Source organism: Fusarium solani (genome assembly GCF_023522795.1).
Source record: "Fusarium solani strain SB1 chromosome Unknown bctg00000003_1, whole genome shotgun sequence".
NCBI classification, from domain to species: domain Eukaryota; kingdom Fungi; phylum Ascomycota; class Sordariomycetes; order Hypocreales; family Nectriaceae; genus Fusarium; species Fusarium solani.
In genome coordinates this window covers 1,833,074-1,855,427 of record NW_027072154.1, presented here as the reverse complement: position 1 = coordinate 1,855,427, position 22,354 = coordinate 1,833,074, and the positions used below count along the sequence as shown (strand labels likewise).

The following is a 22,354-nucleotide window of genomic DNA, read 5'->3' as shown; positions in this document are numbered from 1 at the left end:
CCATTTATTGGTGGCTTTTAAACGCCGTTGAGTGATTATGTCTATGTATGTCTATTATAAGCACGCATGGGTAATGTAGCAGGGTAAGTAAATGATGCTATCAAATTCCAGAATCATCTTGCTCCATCTCAGAATTATGAGTAAACTCCTTCCATGCTTTACAGCCTTGGTTAATATCCCTGGCTTGTTGCTCCGATATGAGGGCTGGGATCTCGTCCTCGCGTACTACAAACTGTAACGAGAAGCCTTCCGCAGCGTGCCATCCGATATGACAATGCATCAACCAGACACCGGGGTTATCAGTCAGGAAGGCAAGCACGAGATGTCCCGAAGCGGGGAGAAGCGCGGTATCGCGACGTGGAGGGTTTTTGGTGTTGAGAGTGACATTGGGGCCGTAGGGTCCAGTGCCTTGGGCAAGAATCTGGAAGTCGTAGCCGTGAAGATGGATGGGGTGGGAGATGTCGAGGTTGGTCTCGATAGCGAGGTATACCCAGGCGTTGGGTTTGGGGATGCGGATGACGGCGTTGGAGGGGGCGAAGGAGGTATTTGCGCGGAGTTTGAGGAGGGATGGATTATCCCATTCAGCGACCATTGTGGTGCTGTTGAGGGTCCATTTGATGATGCCGTCTTCATTCCATGTGCGGTTGGCGTTTTGCTCGAATTGGTGATCGGGAGGGCCAACGTTTCGCGGCACAACGGGGACGAGGCTTTCGTAGGGTTCGTCTATGCATTTGTCCTCGAACGTTGTGCCCTCTGTAGTGGGTGTAGAGTTGCTTGAGCCGTAGTAGACAATGCCCAGGACGTTGTCTGGGTCGGCAATCTTGCTGCAGTCTTGCTGGGGGGTGGCGCGGAGCCAGAAGGAAGAAGCTTTTGAGGCTTGGTTGGCAGTGACGAGGACATCCATACGTTCACCGATAGCTAGGCTAACGTGATCGGTTTCGTATGGTTTGATAGAGACAAAATCAACCGCAATAACCTTGAGAGTGTGGTGATCGATGGAGAACTTGTACAGGGTGTCGATGCCGACGTTGATGAGACGAAGGCGATATGTCTTGCCCTTTTCAAAGTTCATGGAGAACCGCTGCCCAGTCTGGTTTTTTTGACCATCTCTCCCGTGCACGTTGGTGCCATTGATCAGGACGTTGTCCATTAAGGCTGGGCCTTTACGTGCAACTTCGGGGAGTAACTGGTGGACGGTCCGATGAGACCAGTCACTGATCATGATGGTCCCCACGTCCTCATCGTAATTTGCACTGGCCGGGCCGCGGATGATCAAGCCGCCAAAGACGCCATCGTACGTCTGGAGGCCAAAGTGCGAGTGATACCACGATGTGCCGTACTGGGTGGCGCGCCACTTGTATGTGATGGACGAGCCGGGGGGAACAGGGCACTGGGTGATGGCCACGACTCCATCTTGGGGGTTGGTGTAGTTTTGGTGAGTGCCGTGGAAGTGAAAGGACGAGCCGTTGGTGGAGCCCTCTAGGTTGCTTTTTAAGTGAACAATCACTTCATCACCCCAGTCGGCGAACAGTGTCGGTCCTGGTATTGTCCCATTGATAGCCTGGGCTGGCCTCTCTACTCCATCAAGAGCAACGAGAACTTCGCTGATCTCGAGCCAGTACTCTCTCGTTACGCCAGTCTCCGGTGTGACTGTGTAGTAGTCGCTATCGATATCAAAGTCGCACCACTGGTCTCGAGTAGAGGGGGTGTTGCCGGAACAGGGTTCCCTTCGCTGGATCTGAGTGTGATGTGTTTCGGGCAAGGCGCTGACAGAGGTAGCAAGGACGAGAGACAAGAATGAATATAGAGTCTTGTACATAATGAAGTATGTATTATGGTGTTGAATGATCAACTTGCACAGAAACTTGTCTGTCAGCGGATTTCTGCCTTTTAAACCATCCTTGATAGCGGAACTTCCGCTCACCAGAAGGTAGGTCGTTCGACAATCATACGTGATGCCGGTCTCCGCGAGATGTTGAAAGCCACATTCAAGAATTGTTCTAGAATTATTCTAGAAGCCGCGGGAGAAGTTCTGTTGGGACGCCATGGCAACTCGCGACGGTTCCTCGGACGGGCCGATATGGCTCAACGATGACGCAGATGGTTGGAAGTTGGGGAAGAAATTGGGAGTTGGGATGGGAAATCCCATACTCATGAGTAAGAATGAAATTGACTGGCTACCACTTAGAACACGCCGAAACCGAAGCGGTGGGATTCAGGCGTCAACGGAGCGAGTTCTGCAACGGATGAAGCCATCTCGGCGTCGATGGATCGGCCGGACCGTCCGAACGAGAACTCGAGTCCTGTGTGCCAATGCACTGTGCTGACCTCGCTTGAGATCCTATGAGGATAAATACTCAGCACTTGTCCTCTTCCAGTTCCGAAATCGCCTTGATTTGAAGTTTGTGTTGTCAAGAAGCCTTGGTTGACGCTTGGCAGCTCTCAGTCACCAGGAGGTTGAAGATGCATCAACAACGGCGACAGCAGCGATAGAAAAGAAAAAGGCCTTGCTAGTTTATTGAAAATACATGTCCACAAGGGTAGTCTCAAGGTTGACGAGCAAAAGATGTGTTGGGGTTGTGTAACAGTGTAAGTGAAGCTGGGTTCATGGATGGAGTAGCATCTCCCCGCCAACGTCACCTGACGTCGCGACTTGGGCGCATTGCTCCTTCCCAGCGCGCGCTCAGAATCGTGCCTCCCGTCTACAGCATCAGCCATCAACGAAAGGGAAATCACCCCTTCAACCTCTACCTCGAGTCTTTTCGAACCGTCGCCTCGACTAGGCCTTCATTTTATGGCCTTTCGCTCTTTTCGTCTATACCGTCGAGTGCGCGTCCATCTTTTTCGCGTCGACTCTCAGGAGTTGCTCTTCATGTCCCACCAACATTAGACCTTCTATGCAACCATCCACGCGCACGAATTTCTCCCTCGCATCAAGGCCTCAGGGCCACAAGGCAACAGGAAGCGCGCCGCCATCCCTTCAACCCTTGCCGAATACTTCTACTGCGATACCCACACGCACGATGGCACCGAGCCTTAAAGACAAAGGAGGCCGGCTCCTAGCCTTTGCCAACGGTGGCCCAAAACCGATCCGATCTCAGTCTCAGCCAGAAAACGCGCCCCAAAATATCGAGCAACCGCAGAGTATTGCTCCAGTTCCGGTACGACGGGCCTTTGGCGATCCTCGAGAAGTGCCTGGACTCGCCGGAAGGCACACTGCGCCTCCACGCGAAAACCATCCTCTCAGCATACCACCGCCCCGTTCACCACCGCTCTCAGTAGCTTCTTCTAATGGACGAATGCGAGGAAGTTCGAGCGATCGTCGCCCAGACCTCTTTTCTGGGTCTCAGCTGGGAGACAACTTTATGGAGTCGGGCATCACAACACCTCAGAATGAGCCAGCCGAACCCGTTAAGCTCGGGCCAGAGTTGACTCGGGACCTTAAGAAGATCAACCCGCCACGTCCACTTCCTGACAATCGACTTCAACGGCTGACGCAGATTACGGGGGGGTTCAATTTTGGGGGCGGGAGCAATATGGAGATGAAACTCCCACAACGACATACTATCAACCCCATCGGTGATGGTTTCCAGGATACGGTCATTACTGCTCGTGGGAAACCAAATGGTCGCCAAGAGGAGAGAGTTCGTCCAGAGTCTCCTGCCAGACCTGATGCTAGGCTGCCCATGCGTGAAATAAGGATTCGAAAGTCTCATACTGGCAGATCAGAGGCATACGATATTGGTGACCGTGTGAGAAGCCCATCACCTACGGTTCGTGGAGTACAGTGGCCAACACATCATCGACAAGAGGATCCACGCCGAGCAGTCGATAACGATGTTGAGTATCTTTCTCAGGAAGACGAACACGCCACGCCTAGGCCTAAGAAGCCTAAGCCAGCCCCAAGGGTTCTTTTGGAGAGTTCAATGCCAGCTGTTGCTACTTCTACGAGTCGGGACAAGAAACGGCGACGGCCAAGTCCTGAATATGACGATGTAGCTCTCAGATCCATGTCATTCGCCGCATTACAACAACAGCCCTTTGATTTCGATCCATCCAAGGAGGAACAGAAGGGCATTGGAGTCAATGCCGACAACCTAGCAGCCAAGCTGGACCAATTTCGCCATCTCGGCGATAGGGAACAGCGTGATCTGTTTTCCAACATGTCCATCGAAGATTGGGAATCGTCGGGAGATTGGTTTGTCAGCGAGTTTACCGGCTTCATGCAGCGTTTGACAGAGGCGAGAAGACACAAACGCAGAATCATTCGCGAATTTGAAAAGGAAGCCGCCGATCGCGAGGAAGCTGTACGTCTGAGAACGGAAGCCATTGACCGAAAGCTGTGTAAGATGAAGCAGGATGGTCAGCGAGTGGTGGAGGATAGGGGTGCGTAGGCTGGCGTTCAAGGTTGATGGATGAGTTTTACGACTGATATGACTGCATGCTGGGAGTTGTGGTTGATTTGGCATCGGCGTGGGATTTGAGCGGCGTTAAGGACACCTAGAGCGGATGAGCTCACTTACAGATACGGTCTGTTCAGCTACGACGGTCACATGTTGCTGCGGATTGTTGCTGGAAAAGTTCAGTGCCATGGATGGATGGGTTAATTAGTGTCTGGTCGGTTGGCATCAATTAGCCCCTTAGATTCGGCGAACATGTTTTACTTTTCTGTCGCGGCCCACCACCATTCTCAACTGACGGCCTGGTCGATTGGGAAAGACGCCTTTTCTCATGCTATCAGTGTAGAGCTCGTAGGCAGGGTAGTAGCCGTCGACAAACTTGACGACCTCTTGCGAGGTCATGCCCGCTTCGGGGTCGTCTCGCTCCTCTCGCAGGTGGTCCTCCTGCTCAAGCCGCCAACCGTAGACGTAGCCGAGGTCCTCTGCGTCGATCTGGATGAAGGCGTCGAATAGATCTGTGAGGGTGTTGTACTCGGCCAGCTTTTCGTTGACAAAGAGGAGGTCCTCTAGCTTGTGCTGCTTGAGAGTGCGGTTGGTTGTGTTTAGCCTCGCTTCAACGCCCTCGCGAGTGAGAGGACGGAAGCCGACACACCAGCCCTCAAGGATGATTGCCTGGACCTTGGGTTGACCTGGCTGATTGACGGGGGTCCATTCTGACTCTGGAAGGCGGTCACCTTTGCCACCAGAGATGGCCTTGTCGTACTTGGGCAACTTGGCAGGTTCTCCCTTTAGGAGAGCATCAAAGAAGGCTTTTGCCAGAGGCAAGTCATGGGTTCCTGGGATTGTCAGTGCTGTTCACAGAACTGTGTAAGGATCCATACCGGGTTCCCCCCGATGTTGCACGAGAGCATTGTCCGGGTGAGACTCGGCTAGGGCAACCTGGTCTGCGCGGGTGAGGTAAAACTCGTCTATGCTGCAAACAAGAGTCGGGACCTTTTCTTCCTCGAGGGCGAGACACAAGGCCTTGACGAGAGTCGACTTGCCAGCGCCCTGGATGCCATTGAGGCCTATGACGAAGGGACGGTCAGGCGCCTCCTCGCGGTGTAGCTTGAGCTGGGACAGGATGAAGGGGAGACAGATGGGAGTCTTGTCGTCGACAAAGTGGGGAGGCATGCTGGGCGAGGCTGAAGGGAACGTTTACCGCGGGATGGGTTTTGGAGGCTTGACCAGAGGCTTTCTTCGGGCGTTTCAGCCGAAGCTCACGAGGCGATGCCGGGCGGCGCATTCAGGCTGTGGCCCGATGTGATTTTGCGGGGGGTAAATTGTGGGGTACGTCCGTAGCCGGCCGGGAAGAGAATCGGCAGAGGAAATGGAAGAATAACGCGTTTATGCTTATGCATTGGATGGCATTTCGGATATAGAATTAGTATCAGTCTTGAGTACATACAGTAGAGTCCGGCAGTTACAGTATTGAACGTATTGATTCATCATTTCACCATTGACGAGCAAAGGTTGCATTGCAGCCGCCTCTTCCATCACCGTCTACATTCCTCGAATGACTCGTGATCTACCCTAAACGTATAACAATTCTATTCTATTCAACTCTCTTCATCTGCATGTGACGTGAGATTTGCACATGACCTCATCCCATCAACTTTCACTCTGTTGCATGTGAAGCTCCCCCGAGTCCAAACGCGGCCTAGCGCATCCCCGCAAGTGACCCCCTCGGTACCCCATAGAAGCCGAGGCTTCCCCTTCACGAGCACCCCAGCTGGTCGCTTGGAGAGTTGCCGGGCTCAGCTTGTTAAGTTAAGAGCTGCGCGCCCCGACCTTGGAGATTTTGTTTTTTTGTCTTTTAACCTCCCTACCTTGTCTTGAGCGTGTCCTTTTCTCCCTATACCCCCAACACACACATATCACATCATGGCGGATCAGCTGAGATACGACGGCCAGGTTGTCGTCGTTACAGGCGCTGGTGGTGGTCTTGGTAAGGCCTATGCCACCTTTTTCGGATCCCGCGGTGCCAGCGTTGTCGTCAACGACCTTGGTGTTTCCTCCAAGGGCGAGGGAACCTCTTCAAAGGTGAGATGAGTTTAACGTGGGCGCATTGCCATTGCTAACGATGGATAGGCTGCCGATGTCGTCGTCAACGAGATCAAGGCCGCCGGCGGAAAGGCCGTCGCCAACTACGACTCGGTCGAGAACGGCGAGCGCATCATCGAGACTGCCATCAATGCTTTCGGCCGAATCGATATCCTCATCAACAACGCCGGTATCCTGCGAGATATCAGCTTCAAGAACATCAAGGATGAGGACTGGGACCTGATCATGAAGGTCCACGTCAAGGGTTCCTACAAGTGCGCCCGCGCCGCCTGGCCTCATTTCCGCAAGCAAAAGTACGGCCGTGTCATCAACACAGCCTCTGCTGCTGGTCTGTTTGGCAACTTTGGCCAGACAAACTACTCTGCTGCCAAGCTTGCCATGGTTGGCTTCACCGAGACTCTGGCTAAGGAGGGTGCCAAGTACAACATTCTATGCAACGTCATTGCGCCCGTTGGTAAGTAGCGTCGCGTCGCATTCAAGACATGCGCTGACCCAAGTAGCTGCCAGCCGAATGACCGAGACTATCATGCCTCCTGATGTTCTCGCCAGTCTGAAGCCCGAGTGGGTGGTGCCTCTGGTTGCCGTCCTGGTTCACAAGAACAACACCCAGGAGACTGGTGGTATCTTTGAGATTGGCGGTGGACACGCTGCCAAGCTCCGATGGGAGCGATCCAGCGGACTTCTCCTCAAGGCTGATGAGTCTTATACACCTGGAGCCATCATCAAGAACTGGAACAAGGTTGTTGACTACTCCAACCCCCAGTATCCTACCGGTCCCAACGATTTCCTCACACTGCTTGAGGATTCCATGAAGATGGGTCCTACTGAGCAGGGTGAGACCCTCGACTTTACCGGCCGAGTTGCCCTCGTCACGGGTGGTGGTGCTGGTATCGGACGAGCTTATGCTCTGGCCTTTGCCAAGTATGGTGCCTCTGTCGTTGTTAACGATCTTGTCAACCCTGACACCGTGGTTGAGGAGATTAAGAAGCTCGGCGGTAAGGCTGTCGGTGTCAAGGCTTCGGCTGAGGATGGTGAGGCTGTCGTCAAGGGTGCCATTGATGCCTTTGGCCGCGTTGATATTGTTGTCAACAACGCTGGTATTCTTCGAGACAAGGCCTTTTCCAACATGAACGACGATCTCTGGGATCCTGTGTTGAATGTTCACCTTCGTGGCACCTACAAGGTCACCAAGGCTGCTTGGCCTTACTTCCTTAAGCAGAAGTATGGCCGCGTGCTGAACACTACTTCGACCAGTGGTATCTATGGCAACTTCGGCCAGGCCAACTATGCTGCGGCGGTAAGTCTTAAGTCTTGTCTCAACTCGTCTAAACTTATCTAATGATGATAGAAATGCGGTATTCTCGGTTTCTCCCGAGCCCTCGCTCTTGAGGGTTTCAAGTATGGCATCTATGTCAACACTATCGCCCCCAACGCCGGTACCGCCATGACTGCTACCATTATGCCCGAGGAGATGGTTCAGGCCTTTAAGCCCGACTACATTGCTCCTCTTGTTCTTGCCCTGTGCAGTGACAAGTGCCCCGATCCTACTGGTGGTCTCTACGAGGTTGGCAGCGGTTGGTGCGGTCAGACTCGATGGCAGCGAACTGGTGGCTACGGCTTCCCCGTTGACGTTCCTCTTGTGCCTGAGGAGGTTGCCAAGCACTGGAAGGAGATTGTCACCTTTGACGGCCGAGCAGACCACCCCTCCAAGAGCTCGGACTCGATTGGCAAGATCATGGCCAACCTGGAGAACCGAAGCAAGGGTAAGGAGGGTGAGAGCGAGCACCTCAAGATTATCAACGAGACCCTCAAGAAGGAGGGTAACCCTACCGAGTACAAGTATGAGGAGCGAGATGTCATTCTCTACAACCTCGGTGTTGGTGCTAAGCGCACCGACTTGAAATATGTCTTGTAAGTTTATGATTCGAGGTGTGAGAATTATGCTGACGATGAACAGTGAGGGCGACGAGAACTTCCAAGTCATTCCCACCTTTGGTGTCATTCCTCCATTCAACGCCGAGATGCCTTTTGACTTTGACACCATTGTTCCCAACTTTTCGCCCATGATGCTTCTCCACGGTGAGCAGTATCTTGAGGTCCGCAAGTACCCCATTCCCACAAACGCCCGCCTTGTCACCCGAGGTCGCCTCCTCGAGGTTATCGACAAGGGCAGCGCCGCCATTGCCAGGACTTCGACTACTACCGTTGATGCTGCTACTGGCGAGGAGATCTTTTACAACGAGAGCAACATTTTCCTCCGTGGTTGCGGTGGCTTTGGCGGTCCTAAGCGTGGCAAGGACCGTGGTGCTTCTACTGCTGCCAACAAGCCTCCTGCTCGGGCACCTGATGTTGTTGTTGAGGAGGCTACCAGCGATGACCAAGCAGCCATTTACCGCCTTAGCGGCGACTACAAGTGAGTTTTATCCTTTCACTATTGTGACCACGACTGACCAATTTAGCCCTCTTCACATCGACCCTGCCTTTGCCAAGGTTGGTGGTTTCAAGGCTCCTATCCTCCACGGCCTTTGCTTCTTTGGCATTGCCGGAAAGGCTGTCTACGAGCGCTTTGGTGAATTCAAGAACATCAAGGTCCGATTCGCCGGTAGTGTCATTCCCGGCCAGACTCTGGTGACTGAGATGTGGCGCGAGGGTAACAAGATTACCTTCCAGACCAAGGTCAAGGAGACGGGTAAGCTCGCCATCGCAGGTGCCGCGGCAGAGCTGGTGGAGGGGCCAAAGAGCAAGATCTAATGGAGGAGAGCTGTACTATAACGTCTGTATTGTAGTCATTTATGATGTCCTGTTTCCCAATCCGTTCCCAATAAAGTACAGTAGACGCCTGCCATTCTTCCATATATTTATGCAAATTCCCTAACCGTCACCGCGAGGCTCCTTCTTTTACGCCGTATAACTACCTAAACAAAGATTGTTTCCACAATGAGATCGAATACTTCTGGGAGAGTTGGGATTCTTCCGCTGAATAAAACACGCTCGACGCTGCCGTCTGGTTTTTGTGCCGCGACGCCTGTTTCGAGGAATGCACGCTCTGTTCCTGACAGATCGCGGTTTTCCATGTCTTTCCACTTTCGCTCTGCTTCTTCGCGGGCGGCTTGCAGTACCTGTTCTGTGTCTTCTGACTCCCACAGGTTGCAGCGGTCGCATTCCCTGCATGGTGTGGGATCACCGTCTGGTCGGAAGTGGTCACAAAAGTGACGATAGCCTTCTTCGCTGAGGTCAGCGCGACACACGTAGCACATTTTGTAGCCACAAGGACAAGTAAGCTTGTTGCAGCCAGCATTCTTTACGAATGACGTGTTGCACCGAGGGCAGACTCGCTTGATGGCCATGCTCATTGCCTGCTCGACCTGCGTGCGAAGAGCCACCAGTGATGACTCGTTGCACACGTGGATATCGCGCCACGCTTTTTGACACGAGAGGCATGAGGTGCGTCCGCAGTCGGGGCTCTGACAGGTGAACTTGAGGCCTCGGCGACGACGGCGGTGACGGTTGACCGACTTTGTCCATTCGACCGAAACATAGTCACCGAAGGACTGCGTGCTGAGGACGAGGCAGATGATGGATGAAAGGACCACGACGGGGAAGAGAAATGGGATGGTGCCGATGCAGAGGGCGAGGAAGAAGAGATTGTAGATGCTGCCTGATTTTATGCGAAGGGCGGAGTCGGCGGCTGGAGTGTAGATGTCGTCTATCTCGGCGTAGTCGCAGAAAGGGCAACGAACAAGAGGGAGGTTTGAAGCCAAGAGACTGTGCTCTGCAAGTCGACGGTCAAGTCTATGCAGAATATCGGCACCCATCTTTTCCTCTTCCATGGCTCGGCGGATGTGATCAGGTGGGATGTGACCAGGGCATCCGTCGCCTTCAGAGGATAGACACTTGAGAGTTCCGGTTTCTGGGTTTATGCTGCTGTTCCAGCCTTGGCCAAAGACAGCCTCTTTGATAGAGTGCTGCACGCATCGGAAACACACCATGTGGCCCTCCCGGTTGCAATGCGTAAACTCTTCAAACGCCGCCGAGATGTAGCAGCACACACACTCGTGCGTCGCTTCCGCTTCTTCCGCCTCTTCGTTGTTGAGTATCATGGCCAGTCCTCTGTCCCTACCCTCTCTGTCCCTCTTGTCCTTTTCCTTGAGTGGCGCAACCAACGTGTCGTATAACTCTCGGTCCAGCTCGGCGCTGCCTGTCGCTCGAATCGTGGGGATGATGGAACCTTGACCGGTCGACCGCCATGATACCAACGGGTGGTTCTCGGACTCGCCCGTCGCGATGGGCTTTCGTCGGAAGAAGAGGGATGATATCGTGAACCGCCATGACTTGGACGACAGAGTAACAAGAGTCTGCCGAGCCTCGAGATACGAATAGTTGGATTCTGCAAGAACAGCGTTTATTGTCGACCGCGACAAACCCTTGAACTCGTGCCATGCTAGTTTCTGCACCGCTTTCTTGTATTCCTTGCTCTTGAACACCTCTGCCTTGGGCACCTGCCCCGGCCGAGGCTCATCGGCAACCCTCCACCGCCCCTTGACCCAAGCGACCCTATTCTTGAGCAACGCGTCGGCCACGAGCGCGAGCCGCGACTCGCCGTCGAAATTCCGCAGCAGCTCCCGAAACACCTCAACCTGCACGTCGGGAAACGCCGCGGCCAGCGCCTCGAGGCTGGCGTTGAGCTCGCGGAGGTCGGGCCGCTCGGGCGGGGCGGTCGCCAGCTGGGCCTCGTCGTAGATGTACTCGGGGTCCGGCTCGCCCGCCCGGGACCGCGTCGAGGGCGTCCTATCGCTGGAGGAGAGTAGCCCGGGGAAAACCATCGTGGATGCTCATACTGCACTCAAGTGCGGTGAGTGAGAGAAAGTTGTTTGGGGAGGATTAGGTAAGGGTGAGGCGTCTGCCTTGAGCCTCGCAGGGCTGAGGCGCAGGTGACTCTGAAGCGGAAGGTATGAATTTCCTAATCGGGATGTCGGAGCAATATCACCATTCTTGTAAGTCGGACTCTGCTTGAATAGCAATTTTGATTGATATTGAATTACTTGATGCATGTGGCTTGGCGAGTGATATCACAATTCTTGGAAACACGTGGTGCGAGGCTGGGGAGCAGTCTGACTTCGGGTGGTGGGCGGTGGGCGTCCAGATGGCAAAAACGCCAGCATCCAACCGTGACGCCCACACTTCGCCGAGAGAACTGGGAGGAGGCATTTAACACTGGACTGATGCCTGGAATCCACAGAGACAAAAATAATCGTGAAGGGAGGGGCAACGTCGGGTGTGCTGTCCAAGCTTCAACACCAAAACACCATCACGGCCATCACAACACCACCAACAGCAACAAAAAGACCAGGGCCTGACCGGGGTTTGAACCCGGGACCTCGCACATTTTCTCTAAGAGAACTGGGTAATTGCCCGAAGCACGAATCATACCACTAGACCATCAGGCCGCTCCTTGTTGAACTGATTCGCGAATCTTGTGTTCATATGGAGTCGTGGAACCAACTTGGTTAAGATCAGCAGAGTTTGTGACCAAGCCCCACCCGTATACTCACATGACCCACATGTCACGTGCTGTGCTTTGTCATCAAGTCAAGTATGTCCCCAATCGGTTGAGTTCCAGTTGTTGAAGTGTGTGTTGATGGGAACTTGACATTTTGGACAAGCAACCTCACATGACCCATGGTATTCCTGATCTCGCAGTACAGGACTACTGTACGTTTCTTGCTGTTTAGAATCATTTTAAGATGCCTGAAGCTACAAGCAATGGCAAATAGGACGTGGGTTAGAAAATGTTTGCTGATGAGAAGACCTACGACTGTGAAGAGAACAAAGACGCACAAGCGCTCAGTCATCCCTAAGCAAACTACAGATTCCAAGCACACACAGATTTTATCTACCAATGATTTCAAATCGCCGCATGCAAATGGTCTGGGATTTCATATTCATACCGTGACTTCTTAACTGAAAAGAGCCCGACCCGAAGCCCTTAAGGTGGGTCAGTCATACTTGACCTTTGAAAGACAATGTTGCGCAATGGGATATTCGCTCGTGTTCCCTCGAGTCTGTATCCATTTTGCCAGACAGATCGTGTCGATGAAGTTGAATTAAGCTCCAGGGTTGCTAGCCATTTCTATGCCCAGCTGTAGATCATTGGCTATTCTACGCATGCACTCACAATCTGATGGCCCGCCATGCCCGCCTTCTCAACAGCAACACATGCGAAACTATGAGTAAGTTGCCGTTTCTGTACATACAGGGAGCCCATTTGGAAAAAGAACCACCAGAATATAGTTCCAGTAGCAAGACAGCTTGGTGGCAATACATCTGGGGTATTGGTGCACGAGAGAACTGAGAGGAAAGCACAGGTGTAATGCTCAACAAGGGAGATGCAAATATTGTCCCTGAAGAAAGGCAAAAAAGGGAAAACAGAATTGGCGATGTCTGGATTCGAACCAGGGACCTCTCCCCGTGACAATGTCTTTAGAGACGGCAATCTGCGTATTGCCGGCGGGGGGCCGACTGTCTGAGTGCTACCAGCGGGAGTGGTGGTGGTCTTTGTACTGTCGGCAGGAAGCCGATGTCGTAAACATCAGTTGCCGGGGAGCGCTCTAACCACTGAGCTACATCGCCTGTTTGTTGAAAACACAATCGTTTTCGTCATATATAAGGAGATGTGGTAGCCAATGGTGGGAGGATTTGGGGAGTTAGCCCCAGTGGTATCCTAAGCCTTAGGATGAGGTACAGTAACCTCCCCTTGCGAACGGGTTTCGTCACAGACTGCCCACACTGTGGCAGAAAGCGAGATCATGAAGAAGTTACAATATGGATCATGGTTCCTACCTAGGTAGGTAATGAGAGCCAGAAAGTGAGCCCGTGGGCTGGTTGGCGATGGGTGCCCTCGAGGGAGCCTCGACGACCTAGACGCCCTGACCAGATATTTGGAAGGAGCAGGTCACGCCTTCCCAACCGCGTCGCCCCCTCGCGTACCTTCCATCCCAAACAGGAACCACAAAGTGATGAACATTTCTCCTCCCACCAGAATTTCCAACCCTTTCTCTTCTCACCAAAGATCTCGTTCGACCGAAAACCGTCCCTTGATGCTGTCCTCGATTCCGTTCTGTCGCGAGACCCCTAAACTAATACCAACGGTTTAGATACAATGGAGCGCTACTTCCCCAAGATTCCCAAGCGCTGGCCCGAAGGCAGGAAGCATATCGACAGCGTTTGTCTCGATATGGAGGATCTTATCGAAGATGACTCCAAGTCTCGCCTGGGCAGATATGACGATCCTATAAGAGATATCGTCTGCTATGCTTACCTGGAGAAGCAGGAAGGAAGCATCCCCCCCATCGGCCCTGTCCCCCAATTTCCCAGCGTCTGATCAAGACGCTGCAGACGATCGTTCGAAAGCCAGCCAGGCACGACTCGGCCCAACAGTGAAGTTATCCCAACCTCGTCTCCTCGGTTCGGTAGTGTGCAGGCAGTGACTGTGGAGCTGTGAGAAGGCTCCCGGATTTCATACCCGATTCAAAGAACTTCCACTGTCACAATCACTCCTCGATGCATCTCCAGGTCATCAACGACGGGCATCAAAATCTCCGCAACCACCAACACAAGCATGTTCAACACCCCATCAGCACCAGCTCCCATAGAAGGATGACCATGGTCGACAGATTGGAGATTCTCCTAAAGCATTGGCCGCTGGCGGGCACCTAGGTACACACGACGGCCTATCTATGGTGCCTCGCCGGCGGCCAACTTTATATTCGGGATCATATCTCTCGGTGCGTGCCGCTCCCTTCCCTCGACCACCACTGTCCCAATCCACACCGTTCATATCATTTTCTTCACACCAAGATGCCCGTCACTTCATCGAGTTAGTGCGTTTGGATGAACTGAACGTGATCCAGATCTACCACCGCACTATCACCACCATGCGCAAGTCCTTACCTCCTTCAAAGTATTATGATGAAGTCTAACAAATGCTTAGCCCAGAACTTTACTCACATAGTCATGGTCAGCTCGGCGGCTGACCTGTCGGGGCTTAGCCCAACTCAGCTCAATGCGCTGACCGGCCGGTCAGCTGGGGGTGGTGGCCCAGCTGCCGGCGTCCAGAAGAAGAAGAAGGAGGAGGAGGAGGAGGCCAAGCCCATGAGTATATTCTATCTATTCATTCGTTTTGGTCGTGACTCAGCCAAATAGGGTCAGGGCACGTCGAAGTTTGCGCAAGCCCGGCGCGAGAAGAAGGCCGCCTCTTCTTCATTCTCCTCCCCTACCTCCACCACTAAGGCTACTGCAAAGTCCGCCCCTGTTGCCACAGCGGAGTCCGAACCCAAGCCTGAGCCTGTAGTTACTACCGCCCCAAAAGCCGCTCCCGAATCCGAGGCCAACGTCGCCCGCTCCTCCTCCACCTCCTCCACATCCTCCACCTCCACCTCAGCCGCCCCGACCACTGCGCCAGTGATTATCCCGGTCTTCACGAAACCCGCCGCCGTTGCTTCCGCTGAGGAGGCCGAGGCTATAGTCGATAAAGGCAACATAGCCTCGGCGAAAAAGGCAAGAATGGATGATTGGCGGAGTTAAGAGATGACATATCTAATAATATCATAGCTGACAAGGAGATGGCTGAGGCTAAAGCTGCTACACAATGAGCAAGCTCTCACTTCCTTTAAGGCATCATGATCACATCTAACAAAGGCCTAGGTTACTCCATGACCAACCCCCTTGTCCTCGGGGCGGGCTTGGACCTGTCGAAGCTCAACCCGGCCCAACTGCACGCTTTGGACGTTGGGTTGGCAGGTCGGGGCGCTGCCCCGACTGCCAAGGTCAAGAAGATCAAGAAGGACGTGAAGCCCGCAAGTATACTGATTATCTTTTTTCTTACACTGTGACTCACTGTCAAATAGGGTCAGGGCACTTCGAAGTTCGCGCAAGCCCGCTGCGACAATAAGGGTGCCAAGGAGGCCAAACCCGCTTCCTCCTCCTCCTCCTCCTCCCCCCTCTTCCACGCCCCCTGCGCCGACCACCTCGTCGGTGATTGTCCCGGTCCGCTGCCGCCGCCGCCTCCTCTGCCCTCGCCGTAGGCCATTGTCCTAGTCTTCACAAAGACCGCCGCCGCCTCCTCCGCCGCCGAGGTCACCGAGGCTGAGCCCGAGCCCGAGGCCGCCGCCAAATCCTCCGAGGCTGAGCCTGAGGCTGCAGTCGACTTTGTCGACCGCAGCCTCGGCGGAAAAGGTAAGAACTGATGATTTGTTATAGTCGATGGATAGCATATCTAACAATATCCTAGCTGACGAGGAGATGACCACGGTCTAAGCTCCGGTAGCAACCCACCTTGCTGGCAATCATGCAACTGGAGATTGAAGGTGATTCGGGTCGGGTTGGTGTCGTTATATTTTGGGAGGGTTGAGACGTAAATATGAGAATCAAAGTCGCTTGCATGGAGTCGTTTGGAATCATTGACATGTCTCCAGCGTCCTCTTGTTAGTGAAAGGCGAGTTCCGCCTGCCATCCATGTAGAGATGAGAACCCTTGCGACTGTTGATTCTCTTCCATCACAGCCGCGAACAGCCACACTCACGGCAGGGTTCCCTCCTCCGTCAGCCGAGTAACGTATCAATTTAAGCAGGACAACTAAAAGAATAGTCAAGAAAACATCATAATAGAAGCCTATATTTTAAAATTGCTTAATAGATTATTACATAATTTTACTATAGCTTTATGGTTATCTTCAGAAGAGAAAATGCTCATATCCTCATACTGTCGTCTCCCGGTCTCGCGACTTGTACTGAGTGTGGTCGGCGATGCCTGTGCGGCTCCGGATGGGTCCATACACCCATGTACTGTACGCCGCCCTTGCGTGATGTGCGAGAGAACCATCGAGGTCACTGCAACCAAATCATGCCACCGTTGGGATGCACTTATGAGAAAAAATCGTGGAAAGTGGCTGGCATGATTTCTAGTTCACTCCGCCCTTCTCTCATTGTTTAAGCCTATTCTTGGTCGACTTTGCTATCGCAAAACAAGCCAGATTTCTTGGTGTACTTGCTGAGGGAAAAATTTGGGGCCCAGTGTACATGGTCCCTTGGGAGGGTACCTCACGTCTGGGGAACCCCACGGGTTCAGTGGGACCCGGCCCGTCCCGTTTCAACAACATCAACGTCAAGGGAACGTCCCCCGCATTCTTTGTGGAACAAGATTTAATATCATATCACAATACGCATGCCTTCCAACAACATATAGCAGTGCCAGGCTATACGGTCATACTTGGCATTAGAATACTGACATACTTAAATTATGTGCATGACTCAATATGCGTGTTGTGAGCCAGCACTTGTTTCGTCAAGTTGATTTCCCTGGCGTCACATGGGAGAGATGGGTGCATGACTGACTCTATGTTTCATAGATCGTTGGGAAATGAAAAATTGATAGGAATACTATTAATGCAAGCCGTTCATCTGAACCAAAGGATGCTCATCTTCATGTATCTAGAAAACACAAGTGCATGATGTTGGGCTGATGTAGAGAGGCGAGCAAACATCCAATGGCAAGTCAAGGGGGCTTTACAGCTTCGTATTATGGTATTGAGCGCTTCAAAAAACAAGAAGATTGGTTAGACGGCCGCCAGCTGTTGAGACTGGTGACCCGGAGCAACTGTTCCTTAGGAGCAGCTCATCCGGTCTATCAGGGCTTGGTCAGTCAGGGCTTGGGGTTGCGCACACATCCTTAGGGTCCTTAGAATCTTAGGATCCAAGCGCACATTTATTTCGTTCGAAAAATTTCTGGGGAGAGATTCTTCTCCTCTTCAACCCATCGCGAGACAGTAAGTCCACCCCCCAACCCCATCAAACTCGCCAACAATCCGCGCTGTGCACCTCTGGCCCATCTGGTATGATCAGCATTCACTTGCCTATGTCATCTTTCATCAAGATATTCTCTTTCTGAAAGCTCTTCGAAGAAAGCGGAAGTGCACGCAGAGATTGAGGCGAGGCAGATGCGAGAACGGCCCCCATCTTTCCCACCTCCCTCTCACCTCCCTCTCGCATCTCTTTCCTTCGTTGTCTATAATATGAATTAAGCTGACACACACTTATAGGGTTTTTTTTCTTCAACATCACATCTCCGTTTCGGTAAGTAAATCCCATCCGTGAATCAGTGCATTCAGACGAGTTGACCGTGATCTAGCAACCAATGGGCAAGCCCTCGCTCCTTTCAAGGTGTTATGATCACATCTAACAAAAGCTTAGCTGAATATATTATGATCAACCCTGTCATCCTCGGGGGGGCGTGGACTTGTCCAAGCTCACCCCGGCCCAGTTGTACGCCTTGGGCGCTGGGTTGGCAGCTGGAGCCAATGCCCCAGCTGCCGGGATGAAGAAGATCAAGGGGGGCCAGAAGCCCAAGCCCAAGCCCAAGCCCAAGGCTCCTGTAAGTATACCATGACAAAACCGCATCATTCTTCTACCTAGCCCGACAGTGACTCACTACCCATCAAACAGGGTCAGGGGACCTCGAGGTTTGCGCAGGCGCGCAGAGAGAAGGCGGCAGCCAAGGCCGAGGCCAAGGCCAAGGCCGAGGCTGAGGCTGCCCCTTCCTCCTCCTCCACCACCAGCTCCTCCTCCCCCGCCGCCACCGCCACCGCCGAGAAGGATGCCGCCGAGTCCGCCCCTGCCTCCGCCCCCGCCGAGCCCGAGCCCGAGCCTGATACTGCTGCCGAGGAGGCCGAGGCTGCAGTCAAAGTCGACTGCAGCCTCGAGGAGATAACGTTGCTGGCAAGCAGCTTGAGGATGACCGAACTCTCTCCGACTACAACATCCAGAAGGAATCCACCCTGCACCTGATCCTCCGCCTCCGTGGTGGTATGCAAATCTTCATCAAAACCCTCACTGGAAAGACCATCACCCTTGAAGTGGAATCATCCGACACCATCGACAACGTCAAGTCCAAGATTCAGGACAAGGAGGGTAAGTTCTTCGTTATGTCCGCTTTGAGCTCTATACTGACGTTTCACTCATAGGAACTGATCGATCACGTGCTTTTTTTCCGGGGTGATCGCTGTTGTCGTTTCTTCTTCCTTTTTTTTGTTAATATCAAATGAAAGCCGGTTGTTTGTGTGCTCTGAGACCTTGACCCAGTGACTTTGCCATAGTGATCTATTGTATACATCCCCATAATCCTTCCAGGCTGTCTAACTGACCGTCTCCTTGAGTGGACTTCAGAGTAGGCTCCGTCATGGAGTAGAATTGAGCTAGGCGTAATTGTTCCCTTGCGCCAGGTAAGTAGCCAGTTCCATTAAGCTGCGCTGAAGGCTGGAATCTGATGACGCTTTAGGTATCCCGCAGGACCAGGAAACCTCTTTTTCAGTCGAAAGGTTGGGATCGCTTCCTCCATCATCAGAATCCCAACAACTCATCCCCTTTCAGGGTACCTCAGGTAATAAAGGCGGAGGGAAATATTAACTCGAGTCGGAGGGGGAAGGTTACGCATATGGAAAACAGCACCCTACTCTATAGAACTCACATACGGTGTCTCTGTAGTTCGACAGAAGCGGTGCGCAAACCTCGATGAAACATCATATCGAAACGGCACGGTGAACGTTATGCAAAGTTGGTAATGTCTCGAGCTAAGTGTCGTGGTGCGGTGGTAGGTCTAGATCACGATCAGTTTATCCAAACGCATTGACTCGATGAAGTCATAGTCATCTTGATGTGAACGGAGTGACACAGATAGTGCGGATTAGAGCAGTGGTGATCGAGGCAAGGGGAGTGACACGCACCGAGAGATGCGGTGATTCAGGTTTGGAATGGTGACAGGCCTGCCGGCTATGGTCTCCTATGTCTCAGCCATGGATTCTACTCATGTATTTGAAAGGGAAGAAAGGTTATATACCCACAGGCCGGAGTCATTTCCTCTAAGAGGGTCTGGTGCCTGCCTGTAAGGCATTGGAGATGTCTATGATGGGGCGGTTGTGGCGATGCTTCGATGCTGGTGATGAATTGGAGACGTGAGGAATTGAGAGGACCAAACGTGGCGGGGCCAAGTTTGAAGCACATGGTGGGTTCCATCTCTCCTTCCCGCTGCCGATGGTCACGTAACGAACTGGGCGTGGGCAAGTCCTTCAAGGTTCATAGAACGTGTTAAGATGGATGGAAGACGAAAGCACTTATCTGTACCTTGTTCCCCAACAGTGAAATTACCCCAACCTCATCTCCTCTGTTGGCAGTGCTCGAACAGTGGCTGGGGATTGTGGCTTTGAAGCAAATTGTTATCTCCCTGATGGGTACCTACCTATCCGAGGCCGGAGCGATGCCGGTTTGTATCAACTTCTTTGGGGAGGCGCGCCATGCGTGGGAAGGAGCACGGAGTCCACACCCGGTTCAAAGAACTTCCACTGTCACAATCACTCTTGGTCGCATCCTTCTCCTTGCATCTTTAGGTCATTGCCACAGCCATCAAAAAATCACCACAGCCACCAACACAGACATGTTCAATACTTTGCCATTACCAGCTCATTCTGGAGGCAATGACTCCAGCCCGTAAGTATATGGCGTTTCTTCCCATTCGAATATACGATTGGCATCTATGGCCGAGTGACTGGAGGGCTAACCATGGCCGACAGACCAGATACCTTCCCACAGCATTGGCCGCTGGCAGGCACCTAAGTACACACGACGGCCTATCTATGGTGCTCGCTGGCGGCCAACTTCAGATTCGGGATCATCATGTTTCTCGGTTCGAACTGTTCCCGGTGCTCTTCGCCTCTTTCTTCTTCCTCCTCAATCATCATCACCAGGTGGAGGCAAGCATGACCTCGGAGGCGGCTGCGGGGGGAATGGCGGCCCCCTGGTGAGTTCTCTCTTGATATGCATATCTAATGGGTATGATGGCTAACTGTTTATATAGAGCAAGCGGCAGCGGCAGCGGATGCGTCGTCGTGCCGCCCACCTCCTCCGGCAGGCCGCCGCCGGAGGAGGTGGCCAGAACACAGCCCCCCCGCTGGAAATACGCAGAACACAGTCCCTCCCGATGGCAACACGCAGAACCCAGTCACTCCCACCGGCAATACACAGAACGCAGCCCCTCCTGCTAGCAGTACGCAGAACGCAGTTCCTCCCGCGCAGAACCCAGCCACTCCCACCGGCAATATGCGGAACGCAGTCCTGCCAGTACGCAGAACGCAGCCCCTCCATAACCGGCGATACAAAGAGCTTTGATGCAGAGACAGGGCAGTTGCTTAGCTTAGGGTATTATCGAATTTCAACTGGAAGCCGAGCCTGCTATCAAAACTCAGTTTCATAACTCCATAATGATTGCTTGCAGTTCCCTTTGTGACTTATGTTAAGTGTGTGATGCGTCCCAATACTACCTAAACTTAGGATAAAGATAGCTAATTATCTCTTAAATTTATAAGATTTTACCTTAATGATCACTTAAAAATAGAAGAAATTTATTTGCAGTTTAGATAACTCAATCAGCCGCCTACAAGCGGGCAATAGAGCTAACGGGCTGGGTACACAGAGAGTGGTTGATATGATCCATGGCCGAGCCATAGATTAAACTCTCAGTGACCCATGTTGAGATGTGCCAAGGTGTTTAAAGGCCCAGATGGCTTCACGAGGGTCAGAATCTCGATCTTGTCGCCGGACAACTCTCTAACCTTCTGGGTGAAGGCGGCCCATTTCTCATCAACGCTGAGATTGTGGCTTTTCCAACCGTATTTGATAAGCATAAAGTCCCTAGTGGGACTCAGAAAAGCTGGGCTCCAGCTAGAGCGCCAGGTGCCCGCACTTCTAGGGGAAGTCCTTCGTGGAGTCGAGATACTCCCATATTGGCAATCCTACGCAGAGTGTCGACAGAACCTCCGATCACGAATTAACATTCCTGTGGCGGACACCGAGGTAGGCGAGAACCTCTCGCGAGTGGAAAAGGAGGCGTCGTGGTCGGATTCGTCAGGGGCAATGTTCTTCTCATCGTTCTCGTCGTCCCTCGTCGCCTTCCATCTCTTGGGTCTCTCCACTCTTAGGGTTGGCTTTCTTAACCGATTTCGACGGGTCTCCTATTTGCTCGATGTCGGTCATGGCCAGACTAACTGGCTCACAGAAGTCGACATGATCGCTCCTTGGATGCTTCGGGTACCGAGGTCAGGACCCCGCCGAGCAAGAAGACAATAATAGTCTAAGGTGAAATAAAACGTCTACTAATCATTTATCTAGTTTTGTGTGAATAATTGCTTAGGTTTGATCATTATTTATGGTATTTATGATGAGAAGGAAAAACAAAACTGTGTCAAACACCTCCTCCATGTCAAAACAAACGCTGTCGATATGTCTCGGAGCACATACAACCAGCATCCATTCGACATTTACATGGGGAAAAGGGGGAAACAACCATAGCCACCAGCCCGAAAAGAGAGACCCATCGGCAGCTGTGAAACGTTAGTGCAGGACTCAAAGCAAACATGACGAAGAACTTACACTCGAGTTGCTTTCCACAAAGATGAGTTGCTGTTGGTCGGGAGGAATGCCTTGTCCTGATTTTTGACTTCCCGTTGTCGATGGTGCTGGACCTCAAGTGTGATAATCTTGAGCATGACGAAGATTCACATACCACCACAAAGGCAGACGGCCAGGTGTAGAGTGGATTTCTTCTGAATGCCATTGTTAGATATGATATTACTTCTCTCTCCCAAATCATTTGACCTTACCCTCTTACTGAGGAGGAGGAGCGGTGGAAACACCACCACCAAAGCCACGTCGGTTCCGGCCCTATTTCGTCATGAGTCGCTGTCGAGAACAAGGAGTCAGAATAACTTACATGTCTGGCCCGGGCCCGGCGGCCCTGTCTGCCCCCAT

At 52.6% G+C, this 22,354-nt stretch overlaps 10 protein-coding genes across 10 annotated transcripts; 6 read left to right on the top strand and 4 right to left on the bottom strand.

The window, feature by feature from the left end:
• Positions 1 to 100: 100 nt before the first annotated feature.
• On the bottom strand, positions 101 to 1,819 carry MRS44_006148 (uncharacterized protein; the record flags this gene model as incomplete). Its single annotated transcript, XM_046273371.2, has 1 exon — positions 101 to 1,819. The coding sequence occupies one exon, from the start codon at positions 1,817 to 1,819 to the stop codon at positions 101 to 103; it is 1,719 nt and encodes a 572-aa protein (XP_046140274.2).
• A 1,204-nt stretch (positions 1,820 to 3,023) lies between these two features.
• Positions 3,024 to 4,394, top strand: MRS44_006147 (uncharacterized protein; the record flags this gene model as incomplete). Its single annotated transcript, XM_046280552.2, has 1 exon — positions 3,024 to 4,394. One exon carries the CDS (start codon positions 3,024 to 3,026, stop codon positions 4,392 to 4,394), a length of 1,371 nt encoding a protein of 456 aa, XP_046140275.2.
• A 246-nt stretch (positions 4,395 to 4,640) lies between these two features.
• On the bottom strand, positions 4,641 to 5,573 carry MRS44_006146 (uncharacterized protein; the record flags this gene model as incomplete). Its single annotated transcript, XM_046268748.2, has 2 exons — positions 4,641 to 5,236; positions 5,282 to 5,573. 2 exons carry the CDS (start codon positions 5,571 to 5,573, stop codon positions 4,641 to 4,643), a joined length of 888 nt encoding a protein of 295 aa, XP_046140276.2.
• Positions 5,574 to 6,323: 750 nt separating this feature from the next.
• Positions 6,324 to 9,254, top strand: MRS44_006145 (uncharacterized protein; the record flags this gene model as incomplete). The annotated part of the gene is made up of 6 exons (XM_046274679.2): positions 6,324 to 6,482; positions 6,531 to 6,957; positions 7,004 to 7,800; positions 7,852 to 8,414; positions 8,461 to 8,916; positions 8,963 to 9,254. 6 exons carry the CDS (start codon positions 6,324 to 6,326, stop codon positions 9,252 to 9,254), a joined length of 2,694 nt encoding a protein of 897 aa, XP_046140277.2.
• Positions 9,255 to 9,418: 164 nt separating this feature from the next.
• MRS44_006144 (uncharacterized protein) lies at positions 9,419 to 11,326 on the bottom strand (the record flags this gene model as incomplete). The annotated part of the gene is made up of 1 exon (XM_046268749.2): positions 9,419 to 11,326. The coding sequence occupies one exon, from the start codon at positions 11,324 to 11,326 to the stop codon at positions 9,419 to 9,421; it is 1,908 nt and encodes a 635-aa protein (XP_046140278.1).
• Positions 11,327 to 13,662: 2,336 nt separating this feature from the next.
• On the top strand, positions 13,663 to 13,884 carry MRS44_006143 (uncharacterized protein; the record flags this gene model as incomplete). The annotated part of the gene is made up of 1 exon (XM_065621659.1): positions 13,663 to 13,884. The coding sequence occupies one exon, from the start codon at positions 13,663 to 13,665 to the stop codon at positions 13,882 to 13,884; it is 222 nt and encodes a 73-aa protein (XP_065477731.1).
• Positions 13,885 to 14,360: 476 nt separating this feature from the next.
• Positions 14,361 to 15,086, top strand: MRS44_006142 (uncharacterized protein; the record flags this gene model as incomplete). Its single annotated transcript, XM_065621658.1, has 3 exons — positions 14,361 to 14,379; positions 14,494 to 14,658; positions 14,734 to 15,086. The coding sequence occupies 3 exons, from the start codon at positions 14,361 to 14,363 to the stop codon at positions 15,084 to 15,086; spliced, it is 537 nt and encodes a 178-aa protein (XP_065477730.1).
• A 95-nt stretch (positions 15,087 to 15,181) lies between these two features.
• On the top strand, positions 15,182 to 15,818 carry MRS44_006141 (uncharacterized protein; the record flags this gene model as incomplete). Its single annotated transcript, XM_065621657.1, has 4 exons — positions 15,182 to 15,349; positions 15,410 to 15,548; positions 15,600 to 15,737; positions 15,793 to 15,818. 4 exons carry the CDS (start codon positions 15,182 to 15,184, stop codon positions 15,816 to 15,818), a joined length of 471 nt encoding a protein of 156 aa, XP_065477729.1.
• Positions 15,819 to 17,873: 2,055 nt separating this feature from the next.
• MRS44_006140 (uncharacterized protein) lies at positions 17,874 to 20,716 on the top strand (the record flags this gene model as incomplete). Its single annotated transcript, XM_065621656.1, has 8 exons — positions 17,874 to 17,930; positions 18,002 to 18,241; positions 18,283 to 18,466; positions 19,016 to 19,112; positions 19,691 to 19,814; positions 20,011 to 20,038; positions 20,122 to 20,348; positions 20,408 to 20,716. 8 exons carry the CDS (start codon positions 17,874 to 17,876, stop codon positions 20,714 to 20,716), a joined length of 1,266 nt encoding a protein of 421 aa, XP_065477728.1.
• A 347-nt stretch (positions 20,717 to 21,063) lies between these two features.
• On the bottom strand, positions 21,064 to 22,354 carry MRS44_006139 (uncharacterized protein; the record flags this gene model as incomplete). The annotated part of the gene is made up of 8 exons (XM_065621655.1): positions 21,064 to 21,292; positions 21,344 to 21,511; positions 21,601 to 21,677; positions 21,845 to 21,927; positions 21,977 to 22,062; positions 22,110 to 22,149; positions 22,215 to 22,267; positions 22,317 to 22,354. 8 exons carry the CDS (start codon positions 22,352 to 22,354, stop codon positions 21,064 to 21,066), a joined length of 774 nt encoding a protein of 257 aa, XP_065477727.1.